A 13,171-nucleotide genomic window follows, 5' to 3' on the forward strand; every position below is an offset into this window, starting at 1 on the left:
TATACACTGAAAGGAAAATTAATGGTGGCAATTGAGCCTCACTTAATGGAATGAGTTATACTGGAGTATCTCCCTTTGCGTTACGCAGACTGACATCACAGTTCAATCTGTCAGACATCTGAGATACATTCCTGGGGTTCTGGTTTGTGTATAACTTTTATGGATTCAATAATCTCCTAACACAGAAATGGGTATCTGATAAAGTTGAGTGGAACTGGAATAATCCTGGAATGACCCAAATTATCAAATTTTAGAGGCATATCTAAGACACTAAGACTAGTGTTTTGTAAAAAAAAAAAATTGTTTGAGGAATAAAATTGAGTAAAATGAGAAATACACACAGATCTTACAGCTTACAAAACATAATTTTATTTAAATTTGTATAGATAAAAATCTACCAAAGTTTAAACAAAAATTTTATCCAAATCCTTTCCCACAACAAAATTGGACATCATGGAAAAAAAAAAAAACACATTCAAATAAGGTTCCCATCTTTCTACCACAAACTGGTAGATTCTGGGAGGATGAGGAGTAAGAGAGAAACGAGGAGAGAAGATAGTGATAATAAACACAATTTGATCTTCAGTGTTGTCTCATCTTGAAATGTCTTAATAACAGAGATTTCCATAAGAATCAGGATGCATTTTTGACACAAAAATGGAAGCTTCCACTCCCAAAATCACAAATAAGGCTTCTGGTTTTCTTTTTAGTGTGAGGTAAACAGTATATTCAATATTAAGGCAAATGGTAAAAACACACGGATGGTATATTAATGCAGACATTCCATTATTAAATATATTTTGGAATACTCACGGATTTTTCAAACATATATTAGAATCAGAAACCTGTAAAATCTGCAGTAGTGTGTAATAGCTATTTGCTTGAATGTCTTAGCAGTGCCTTTTTAGTAGCTAATATGTTCAGTGTAATCTTGTGCCTTTTTAGTAATTAATATATTAAATATAATCTTGTCTGAGTTTTTAAATGGTCGTTTTTCTTTTTCATTATGTAGGATTAGACGCCCACCAAAATTCTTGTAAATGAAGCAGGACTTGATTTCAAATTCTGTCTATACACACAATATTTGGCCACATAGACCACTCCCCAAAGTCTGCAAAACACTGCCTACTGGGCAGGCTTACAGTGACAGAAAAGTATGAGAACACAAGATATTATTTTTATAAAGACTAAAATCAGATTTAGGCTGTCTAGATATCTTATTCCAGAAAACACAGATTTAAGATTTTTCAGTGATTCTTGCCTTCCCCTTCCCCTTTTCTTCCTCAATGAGATAACCATTTCTTTCACAATGATGAACCACCCCTTTTTATGGAAAAATGGCTTTCTTTCTCCGTTGGATCAGGACAAAGACATCACTTCTTGGCCACACTGGCCACAGCCTTCTTGGCTGCATCCTCCAGGTCAATGGCTGAAGTAATGGGGAGTCTGCTGTTGTTGAGTATCTTCTGGGCCTCTTGGACGTTGGTTCCTAGAAGGGGGACAGGGAACAATCACTGAATGAAACTAGAGGTGGCGCCTTATGAAGTTTGCACAAGGACACACAAGACTCACCTGTCTACAGCTTTTCACTAGGAAATGAATTAAATATAGGTTCTCATCAAGGTCGCTGACAGAAAAGATTATGTGATGAAATTTATTCAAGCTGTGGTCCAGCTAGAAAAGAAGATGAAAGCAAGGGCTTGCAAGAGGGAAATGAACATGTTTTACTGATGGAAGCTGAGTTGTCTGCTGATAATCACAGCCATGTGGATTTAATGCGGTTTTGGCCCATACCAGAAGTCACTTGTCTTAAAGCCCTCTCGGACGTCATCAGGGGTTTGGGCTGTGACCTGATTTGAGAAAGGAAGTTCCGAGAATCTGCCCAGCTATGTCCACAAATCCACTGCTTTGGAGACTCTGGCAGCATCCAGCATGTCCATTTCTGCCTTCTCCTCACTCTATAAAATGAAATGGGCTGAGCCCTTCAAAACGGACAAAGCAGCCTCTGATGGCAATCTCTTGACTGTTCCTGGTGGATCTGGAGTATCTTCTGGCCAAGCCACTTCATTCAAAGGTGTGCTTGGGGACTATTTAACATGAGAACTGCTTTTCTGCCCTTTTAGAGTGAACAACTCCTCTAGGAGAAATGTAATAGAATTTAAGTGTCCAATGAAATATCTCATCCTACATCATTTCCTGTGCTTTTATCTAGTTGGCAAGACAGAGCCTATTTATAAACAAATACCTTGAAATATAGGCCTTGGAGAACTTGCCTTACCACAAAGAATGCAGATAAAAAGAGGCACTGGGTCAGCACATTTCATATAAAGAGGCAAATGCTGGGTTAAATAGAAATGGGTGGATTGAAAAGATGATGCAGCACTGATTCCCCTGGGACCCTGGGTCTACCCAAGCAGCAGTGAAGATGGCCGCTTGGCACTGTGTCTTCACCTTAAGGCTCACCTACTCCTGTTTTTACAGAGGAAGCTGGTGAAAGTCCTCTCTGGAAGGTGAAAGCATAAAATGTGGGAAGTTGCTACCTAAAATCTCCATGCTGGCTCTGCCATGTACTTGTTATGTAGTTTTGGGTAAATCATTTAACTTCTTTGAGCCTTAACTTTTGTTTCCATACAGAGCACTATCATCCTCGTAATCTTCCCAAGAACTAATATCATCAAGTGCTTATGTATGCCAGGCGCAGTGCTAAGTAACTTATACACAGCGTATGAAATCTTTAAAAAAACTATGAGTAGTCCTATTGTTCCTATTTTACAGATAAGGCAACTGAGGCACAGAGAAGTTAAATAACTTTTCCATGGTCACAGAGGCGGTAAGTGTCAGAGATGGGACTTGAACTGTTCTCTGTAATTATAAACGCTGCATGTTCTAAAGATATGCTAGTCTGCTTCTCTACTTGTAAAATGAGCACAGTATAGCTGATGGTATAGATTGTGATGAGAAGCAAATGAAATGAGTGTAAAAGCATTTTTGTAAATGGTGCAGTATCTGTGGCAGGCCTGGCTGGCTTTGCACCACAGACTCCTGCTCCTCTTCTGCAGTAGAGTGCTATTGCTGGAAAGCAGCTGCCCAGCCAGAAACTACATTTCCCAGGCCCCCTTGCATCTCGAAGGGGACATGTGACTGGGTGCAGGCCAAAGGAATGTCACATGGCCATGACAATCTCCAAAGGGACTCTTCATACTCGGTTTTCCTTGTCTGCTTTCTGGAGTGTTCCTAGCTGGGGCAGCCCTGGAAGTCACCTTTTTGGTTTTGGTTGTGTTTTGTCTTGTTTTTTGTTTTTGAGACAGGCTCTCGCTGTGTCACCCAAGATGGAGTGCAGTGGTGTGATCTCAGCTCACTGCAGCCTCAACCTCTGGTGCCCAAGTGATCCTTCCACCTCAGCCTCCCAAGTAGCTGAGACTAAAGGCACACACCACCACGCCCAGCTATTTTTTGTATTTTTTGTAGAGATGGGGTTTTTCCACATTGCCCAGGCTGGTCCTGAACTCCTAAGCTCAAGGACTCCATCTGCTGTGGCCTCCCAAAATGCTGGGATTACAGGCATGAGCCCTTGCACCCAGCCAAATCACTTCTTGAAGATGGCAATGACTCCTTCAGGCTGGATACTTTAATAACTCTCTGGAGCCAAGCATCTTACCCACTCACCCTCTTAGACCTTATGGGAATGAGAAAGGCCCTTCTATAATGTTAAGACTCTGAAATTTCTGCATTTTTCTGTTGTTACAGGAGCTAGCATTATTTTGACTAACATATGACTTTGTAAATGCTGTGGAAGGCAGCTTCTAAAATGGTTTTCAAAGATCAATCACTCTTGCCTCCTGGTAGTCACATCTTTGTAGAATCCGTCCCCCTTGAGTATGATCTGGACCCACGGCCTTACTTCTAATAGATAAGAACATGGCAAAAGTGATGGAGTGTCACTTCTGAGACTAGGTTACAAAAGCCTGTGGCTTCAGTCTTGCTCCCTTTAACTCTTTTTTCACTCTGATGAAACAAACTACCCTGCTATGAGCTGCCCTCTGGAGAGACTCACGTGGCAAGGAATTGAGGGCAACCTCTGGCCAATGGCTGATGAGGAACTGAGGCTCTGGGTCTAATAGCCAAGGAGGAAGTGCATCTGGCCAAGAACCATATAAGGGATCTTGGAAGCAAATTCTTTCCTCAAGCCTTGAGATCACTACAGCTCGGCTGACACTGTGATTGCAGCGTTGTGAGAGACCCTGAGTGAGAGGATCCACCTAAGCCACACCCAGATTCCTGACCACAGAAACTGTGAGATAATAACTGTTCTTTTTGTTAAGCTGCTAAATTTTGGGGTAATTTGTTAAGTGCTGATAGGTAAGTAACACAGATGTAAAAATGTATTATTTCATTAACACAACCTGCGTGCACTTTGATTCATTTGACTGTGGCAGGTGTTAGATAGCAGGCTAAGGAATTTAGACACTAATCAAAGCAGGGCTTTCATGGAGTAATGACAGAGTGTGAAGCAAAAGCGCTGATAGACACAGGAGCAAACCAGTCTTTGGACCAGAAGGTAAATGACAGTTACATGTGTAAATTTTGTTTTAGACAGAGTCTTGCTCTGTCACCCAGGCTGGAGTGCAGTGGCATGATCTCGGCTCACTGCAACCTTCGCCTCCCTGGTTCAAGCAATTCTCCTGCCTCAGCCTCCTGAGTAGCTGGGATGAGAGGCAGTGGCCACCTCTGCCAACCAATTTTTGTATTTTTAGTAGAGATAGGGTCTCACCATGTTGGCCAGGCTGATCTTAAACTCCTGACCTCAAGCGATCCACCTGCCTCGGCCTCCTAAAGTCTGGGATTAGAGGCATGAGCCGTGGTGCCCCATGTGTAAATTTCTATCTCCTCCTGCAGAGACATGGACTAGGCCCTTCTTCCTCTTCCTTTCTTCTTTTGAGCACCTTCCAATCTCAATGCAGCTCTAAGACCTCCAGATAGGTGCAGGAGTGGTGCTCCTGATGTCTTCCTCCATTTCAGATCCTGCTCTTTCTGGAGAGTAGTTTTTTTATCACGGTTCCCACTTATTCAGATAACCTCTTATTCAGTTTTACCTGAGTTGCTTTGCATGTCTATGGATGAAATGAGCTCTTGATCTTCTTAATTTTTTGAGATAACTTTAATGAGTTGTGCTTCCTTGTAACGAAGTAATCTAAATAATTTAGTTCCTTAATTAATATCTTCTTTTGCACCCAACTTAGCACCAGTATTCCCAAGGGAAAAGAAATGATTTAGAAATTCATGAGCACACAGATGTGCTGGGCCACTGCTCTTGCTGGGCTCTCCACCCAGAGCTCTGTTGGGCTGACACCCATTCATTCACAAGGCATCTGTTAAATGGTATTTCTTTGGGGATATCTTTCTAATCACCACCTCCTCATGCCCCAACTAAAGCAGGGGCTGGTACAATGAACTTCCAGAGTACCTTGTATTTCTAAAATCTTACCATGGATGAAGTCTTATTGGGATGACTTACTGATGCCTCCCTCGTCCCCTCCAAACATCCACTTTCCTTTGTCAGGCTTGCTTACCGGATACCTCCCAATATCTGTTAGCTAGCAGTACGTGCTGACCGACGGGGTAGCTCCAGATGGAGTCCCACATACAAAGTGTGCTTGACGAGAAGAGGAGTGGGCGGGTACTTTTTGATAGATCTCCTTGCTGTCCTAACAACCCTTTCCTATAGGGTTGAAATAGATACCCCAAACTGCTCAAGGTGCAATCAGGAGGGAATTTTTTTTTTTTGGAGTCCTCTCACGGTTACCCAGGGGTTTTGGGAGTGGCTCCTTTTGCTGGGAAGGGCCCAGGAAGAGCTGGCTGTGCTCACTGCCCTGAGTGAGGACTCCAAGCTGTTACCACTCCTCCCAACCTGTAGCAGCTTCAGGTGCCCCAGACAAGTGAGGCCTTGCTCCAGGCTAACACTGGTGGACAGGGCCAGGGGAAGAAAGGGGACGGAGCAGCTCCCCAGAAAACCACAACCCTTCTCTCCTCCCAGCTGCTCCTTCAGTGCCGCGTGAAAATGCCTAATTGCTTCATAATTCTAGGATCCACGAAAGTGAATTTTAATTATACTTGCAGTTACACTTTAACTACCACCTTAATTATTAAGCATATACTAGGCATGCTCAGAACTAAGCAGTTTTTGAAGGGATTCTCATATTCAAATATGAAGCTCATCTGTTATGAGAAATGGGTCATATGCAGAGCCATCTTGACCAGGTAGAAACTTGTTACAGAAGGGGAAAGGGGGGTAGAAAGAGAGAGAGGGAGATAGAGAGAGAGAGACAAATGAAGAGAATGATAAGAGACAGAGTCATGGGGAACAGCTCAAAAAGGAACAGACATAAGAAAAAAGACAGGTAGAGAGTAAGAGAAAGTAAAGGAAAAAAATGAGTTTGCCAAGTGCCTTCCACACCAGCCCCTACCCTGATGCTGGCACCATCTCTTTGCAGCACTCAACCTGGTTTCTCCTTGAAGGCATAGCTCTACTGCCCACTGACCCTGCCCTGGTCGTTAATTACCACTTGCTTCCTCCTTCCTGTTAAGGGAACAACTGGAAGGGGAGGTGGGGACACGCAGAGAAGAGGGATTAAAAGGAAACCAGCTGGGCATGGTGGCCTGTAGTCCCAGCTACTCAGGAGGCTGAGGTCAGAGGACCGCTTGAGCACAGAAGGTCAAGGCTGCAGTGAGCTGTGATTGCAGCACTGCACTCCAGCCTGGGCAACAGAGTGAGACCCATCTCTATTTTCAAAATAAATAAATAAATAAATAAATAAATAAAAGTAAAACAGCAGAGAGTGGAAACAGGTTATTGAAAAAGAAAAGGAAGAAAAGAATTAGAGGAAGCGTTGGAAATGACTGTGAGTTTCTGCATTCCTTTTTTGCAAAATGATATTATTTGAGTATTTAAGGTTATTTTCTTCTTAATTCACCAAGTGTCTGACATCTATTCCCCAACCCTCTCCCTGCCTTTACTTCTAAATAGAAATTATCATAGCTGCTTTAAACTCTGACATGGAATTAAGTGTTCTAAAGAGTGTTTATGCCTGTGCACAGAATTACAAAGGAAATTGATCTCCTTCCCACATTTAAATGGTGCTACTGACATGTTCTAATATTTATTAAATGCTACATTGCTTTTTAATGAGCCTTCAGGACAACACTTTTAATAACCACCTGTACAGATAACTGATCAACTCATGCTGGTGGAACCTCAGGCACTTCTTAATATCTGCTTGTTGAGAGCCACTCAGCTAAATGGTTATCTACCCACTGCAGGCCTTAAAAATGGAAAATCAAAGGGGAATGAGTTTAAAATGAAATCTTGCTCTACTACTAGGGGATATTATAAATAATAACAATTATTAAAATGTTAAAAATTCATGACCTCCTTGGCATGTCACCAGTGACTTTCTGCCACTGGGTGGAGTAAGAGAGCTGTAAACAAAGATGCAAGGTTAATGTATCAAAATTTCTTCTTCGCTTGTATTACACACAAGAGAAAATAAAGGTAGTGGGCACATGGTACAGGATTTTGTTCGCAAGGTGCAGACGCTTCCTGCCTTTTATCATAAGGCTGTGAAGAAAATCATTTTCCAGTCTGGAAATATGTAGAAACTGTAATTTAAAAGTTATTATTTTAATAGGAATTCAGTTTTTTAAAAAAGAATACAGTAGTTAGCACTTATTGAGTACATATTAGGTGCAACAAATGTTTGTTGGATACATGAGTTAAGGGATTCACAAGTATCATGAAACTTAATCCTCAGAGCAACCCTGCAGTCAACATCATTTTAATCCCCATTTTACAGGAGAGGCAACCAAAACACTGGGAGGCTTAGGAACTGGCCCGACATCCCCAGCAAGTCAGAGGCTGAGCCAGGACTTGAACCCAGGTTCACCTGAGAGCAAAGCAAAGCCACATAACCACACAGCTGGCCTTTAAGTGCTAGAAGGAATTCACTGGAGGAAAATGAGGCCCCAAGATGTCAGACAATTTGCTTGGATCAAACAACCAGTTAACCCTGACAGGTCTGATTCTTGCTCTAGTGCTCTGAGTCAGGGCTGGCAAGTTCTAGTTTTTGGGCAAAATTGAGCCAGCTGCCTCTTTTTGTATCACCTGCAAGTTAAGAATACGGTTTACATTTTTAAATAGCTGGGAGGAAAAAATCACAGGAACATTTTATGATACATGAAAGTTACATGAAATTCAAATTCCAGCATCCATAAATAACTTTTTCGTGGAACACAGCCAAACTGATCTGCTTCATCAGTGGCTGCTTGCGCTTTGCAATGGGAGGAGTCAGTTGCTGTGGCACAGACAGTATGGCCTCGAAAGCCTAAAGTATTTCAGCCCCTCTGCTGGAAGTAACTGAGTTTTTTCTCCCCACTGGGAGAGGGGAATTCAGTGGAAACAAGCCAAATTCTCTAAAGCAGCCAATTCCTCCTCAAATGTCCACTGCTCCTGTACCTTTGCACCTCCTTCCTTAGTCTCCTTTCAAGTGGCAATTAGATAGAGGAGGTCCATTTTCTTGGTGACCTGTAAATTTAGATAACTTTTCATGTCTCTTTTGCCTTGTTACTTTATGTCAGAAACAGAATAATTCATTGAGAATCAGAGGCAAAACTTCTGCTATGTCAGCAGCTCTTACTTGTTTGAGATGATATGTGCCTAATACCTAGCACCGTGCTTGGCAGCCAACAGCATTGGCCATCCATGTGGCCTCAGTCGAGATACTGACAAGGGTTTAGATGATAATAAGGATAGCTAACATTTACTGAGCCAAGGACTATTGCAAATTATTTAAAAACTCATTTGCTCCTTACAGCAACCTTATAGAGTTGCCCTATTTTTATTCCATTTTGCAGAGGAAGAAGCTGAGATTTTAAACCCAGTTCTGTTCCCAAGTAGCTGAACAACCTGGGGAAGTTACTGCAGCTTTGAGGCTTTAGATTTCTCCTTGAATGTGAATCACATCTAAATGCTTCGTGCCCCTAACATTTTATGAAGATTAAAGATGACATAAGATATTCTGTGTGGCTGTATTGTATCCACACCTAATTTCCTCGATGATTTCTTCTCGCACAGTAAGAAGAAATCAACGCTCGGGATGTGAATGTGATAGTTATTCGGACCATCACAGTAGGAGCCCCCAGCTCCAGTGGCAGGAAGCCAATGGCTAAGTTCTTCTCTACACGGTTTCAAAGAATGGTGTGTATGTGCTATGATCATGCAAGCAAGGTTTAGGATCAAGTCTAACATATTCACTGAGAGCTGATGCTACGTGCTTATGCTTTCAATTACGTTAACCCTTGAAAAAAAGCAACATAGATACTAAACCAAAGTTAAAGGAGCCTTAATATTAAACAAGAATGGAATGAACCCTCTGGCAAGCAAGAACACCTTACACTTCTGTGCTCACCTGCCATCATCTGCTAGGGATAAGACAATTCTTTCAAAGAAGGGATGTTTTATACACCCAAACATCTGCATGTGAATTTACCTTTCATGCTTCCCTTGAATCTTCCTCCTAGCTTTCAAGCCATGCATACTCTAATTTACGGATGATTTAATAAATTTTCAAAGGTAATTTTAACAGTGTGAGATTTTTGTCGAAAATGCTGACTTTGGTCCACCATTACTGCCTAAGACAGAATCACACTCATCACTGTGTCACTGAGTGTGATTCTGTCCTTACGTGGGGAAATGACTGAGTGGACCTCATTGCTAATATTTTCCTTGGGAAGAAGTCAGATTCTCAGAGCTTAATATTGCCTGCCAAATTCTTACTTGACTCTCACGAGACATTTCAGAGCTTAGGGGAAGGGGATTTAGATAGAGATAACGTGAGGATTTTCCAGAATTCTAGGTCTTGCTGCTGGCCTCTTCTCTACACTAGGGATCTGCAAGCTATAGCTCACGGGCCAAATCTGTTCCACTATCTGTTTTTGTTAAAAAAAGATTACTGTAGCACAGCCATGTCCATTCCTCTACCTATTGTCTACTGCTGCTTCAACACTACAATGGCAGAGCTGAGTAATCACAACAGGGAATATACAGTCACAAAGCCTAAAATCCTGCCCTTTACAGAAAAAGTTTGTAGACCTTTGCTCTATACAATCCAAATTTCTGGCCTTGTGGCTAAAGGGTCAGGTGAAGACAAGAATCATCTTCATCTGGTGTTTCCCAGCTTGCAGTCCCTACTTCTGACTTGATATAGTGGTAAGCAGCTATATATCTAGGAGAAAAAAACCCACCTATGGTCTCTTTGAATTGACAATGGCAAATATTGGCTCGAATTTCCACTCCCTCCACCCCTTCCCACACGTGTGATTGGAAAGATCATAGAACTCTTTTTCCACTGAGCTGGGATATAGCCTCAGAATCTTTCTTGGCACAGCACTGCTCAGGCAGCCACTGCCAATAAAGAGAAGGTGGCATGAGATGAAAGCTGTCTTCCCTCATCTAAAACATTTCTCATGAAGTCTTTCCCCATAGGTAGTTCTGCCTCAGGACAGCCTCAAGGTGGCGCTCTCTGGAAGAGTCTCAGCGGGAAACACTTAGCGTCTATAAGACACTACAGACTGAATCACCTGTAAGTCTCGTCCTGATAGCAATGTGCTCGCTCGCTCTCTTTTTGATGGCTCATCAAATATGACTTTCAAGTGGAAATTGAGTCAGGAAGAAATGAACTGACTAGTCACTCAGAAGATACCCGAGAGCACGCAGTGGTGTTCTGACATTATAAGGCAGCACTCAGGATATGCCAGTCCTGGTACCTGCCCAGTTTTAAAACCTCTCCTTATAAAAATGGCCACACCCACAGCTGCTGCTCAGGGAAGCAACTTCAGGCTCTTGTTCCTGAAGGGATGACCACCGCCTAGAGTGGGGCAGCTACCCGACCAAAGGCAGCCCACTCCTGGGGCAGATAAGACCTGTGATGTGCACTGGGGGATGTTTCCTCCCATGCAGAGGGACAGTCATTAGTGTAACCCCTCCTGTTCTCTTTGCCTATCACTGGCTCCATCCGGGAGTGGTGACGGTGTAGGGAGCTGACTGAATATTCGAATGGAGAAAGTTGGCATGGGTAGTCCTGCCCCTTCCTCTGGCCTTCCTTTTAGGGATATGCCACTCAGAGTGGGTCCAGGTCATCCTCTGCTCCTTGGGTTCCACCCTGGGATGGAAGGTACACTGAAGTCTAGTGGAGCCTGTGACTGGGTTTACAAAGCTGCCTAATTCTGGGGCTTAGAGTAAGGAAGCTCACTGTTGGTCACACAATAAGGTGCATCCTCCAACTACTTCTTTTTTCTTTGGTGATGAAGGTAATACTTTTGTTTCCTCAGTCTATTTTCTTTCTTACTGGGATCAGAACCCAGGTGGAAAAGGATCTGTTGGGCCTCTTCAAAGACCCTAACCCCACGGCTTGGCTGGATGGGCTGTGAACAATGGGAGCAGTGGCTATTAGGTAAGCTAATTAGGTTGGCTACCTACGGGATCTGGACTTTTAAGGAACACCGTGGGATCAGGATGGCCTTCCTGAGAGGCTAGAAGGTCTCAGAGGGACCAAGAAAAAACACAAAGGAGTGAGAAAGTCAGTTCTGTGGACCATACTCTGAGAATCACCATAGTAAAAGCAGTAACAGACACTTTATTTATTTATTTGAGACGGAGTCTCGCTCTGTCACCCAGACTGGAGTGCAGTGGCGCGATCTCGGCTCACTGCAAGCTCCGCCTCCCAGGTTCACGCCATTCTCCTGCCTCAGCCTCCCAAGTAGCTGGGACTACAGGCGCCCGCCACCACGCCCAGCTAATTTTTTTTTTTTTTTTTTTTTTTTTTTTGTATTTTTAGTAGAGACGGGGTTTCACCGTGTTAGCCAGGATGGTCTCGATCTCCGACCTCATGATCCACCTGAATAACAGACACTTTAATATGATAACTATCCAAAAGTCTTGTACACTTCATCAACAAACTCAGATTACTATACTCAAGCAGCCCCATTGAGTCAACATCTACTGTATTAGTCTGTTCTCACGCCGCTAATAAAGACATACCCAACACTGGGTAATTTATAAAGGAAAGGGGTTTAATTGACTCAAAGTTCCACATGGCTGAGGAGGCCTCACAATCGTGGTGGAAGAGCAAGGCACGTCTCACATGGTGGCAGGCAAGAAAGGGCATGTGTAGGGGAATTCCCCTTTGTAAAACTACCAGATCTTGTGAGGCTTATTCACTATCAGGAGAACAGCATGGGAAAAACCCACCACCATGATTCAATTATCTTCCACAGGGTGCTGCCCATAACACGTGGGGATTATTACAATTCAAGATGAGATTTGGGTGGGGACACAGAGGCAAGCCATATCATTTACAGTATCATTCTTGGAACAGCTCAGTTTTCCCAAGCTCTGTGTTGCAGCCATAATTCCCTGGAGACCTTCTCAAGAAAAAGTCCAAGGATATTTTGACTCTGCTGGTGTACCCCCATCCTTTGACATTAAGACTCCCAAACAGCTGTAGCCTGTGTTGTTCTCTGTGCTTGCCTCTCTCTTTGTATCTCTTTCTTCTTTCACTCTCTGCCACTCTCCTTTCTCTTTCCTTCCCTGAGACTGTCTGCCTCACATGCTTAGATCTGCACAATATGGACTTAATAGAAATAATAATCACAAAGGAAAAATGAAAATGGCAGACACGCCAGTCAGCAAAACCTAATATGAACATTAAAACATACTGATGAATTAAATCTTCTTAGAAGTGTAAATGCAGTATAATTGATCCCAATAAAAGTAATAAAAGGAAAATAACTGACAAAGCTACAATGAAAAAAATTGATCAAGGACTCAATGAGTGCATCAGTATTGGTGTATTTCTGATTAAAATGTTGATGTCAGACTGTTTTCAGGGTCAAAGTGATCAGAGACCCTCAGATTTTAAGAGTCAACTCTTCTCCTGTTCTTAAAGGGGGACAGGTCTCTATCAGCAAATTATATTATTGTTTGTCACTGGAAATAACTAGAAATGAATGCACACTATGATTGACCTATTCTTTCTGGGGATCCTTTCTGTGCCTGAGTTGTCACAGAGGCCCACAATTTATTAGTTATTCATACATTTCGAGAAAAGCTAGTTACCCT

The 13,171-nt window shown here is 42.7% G+C and overlaps 1 protein-coding gene across 1 annotated transcript in view; it reads right to left on the reverse strand.

Annotated features, from left to right (window-relative positions):
* Window positions 1–346: 346 nt before the first annotated feature.
* The window catches only part of SUCLG2 (succinate-CoA ligase GDP-forming subunit beta), a 285,838-nt gene continuing 273,013 nt past the window's right edge, over window positions 347–13,171 (reverse strand). The window contains exon 11 of the mRNA XM_034956854.3: window positions 347–1,489. Within this exon, the coding sequence (XP_034812745.2) occupies window positions 1,374–1,489 (116 nt within the window). The 3' untranslated portion in view covers window positions 347–1,373. The remainder of the gene's footprint in view (window positions 1,490–13,171) is intronic.

Source organism: Pan paniscus, chromosome 2, assembly GCF_029289425.2.
Source record: "Pan paniscus chromosome 2, NHGRI_mPanPan1-v2.0_pri, whole genome shotgun sequence".
Classification (NCBI taxonomy): Eukaryota; Metazoa; Chordata; class Mammalia; order Primates; family Hominidae; genus Pan; species Pan paniscus.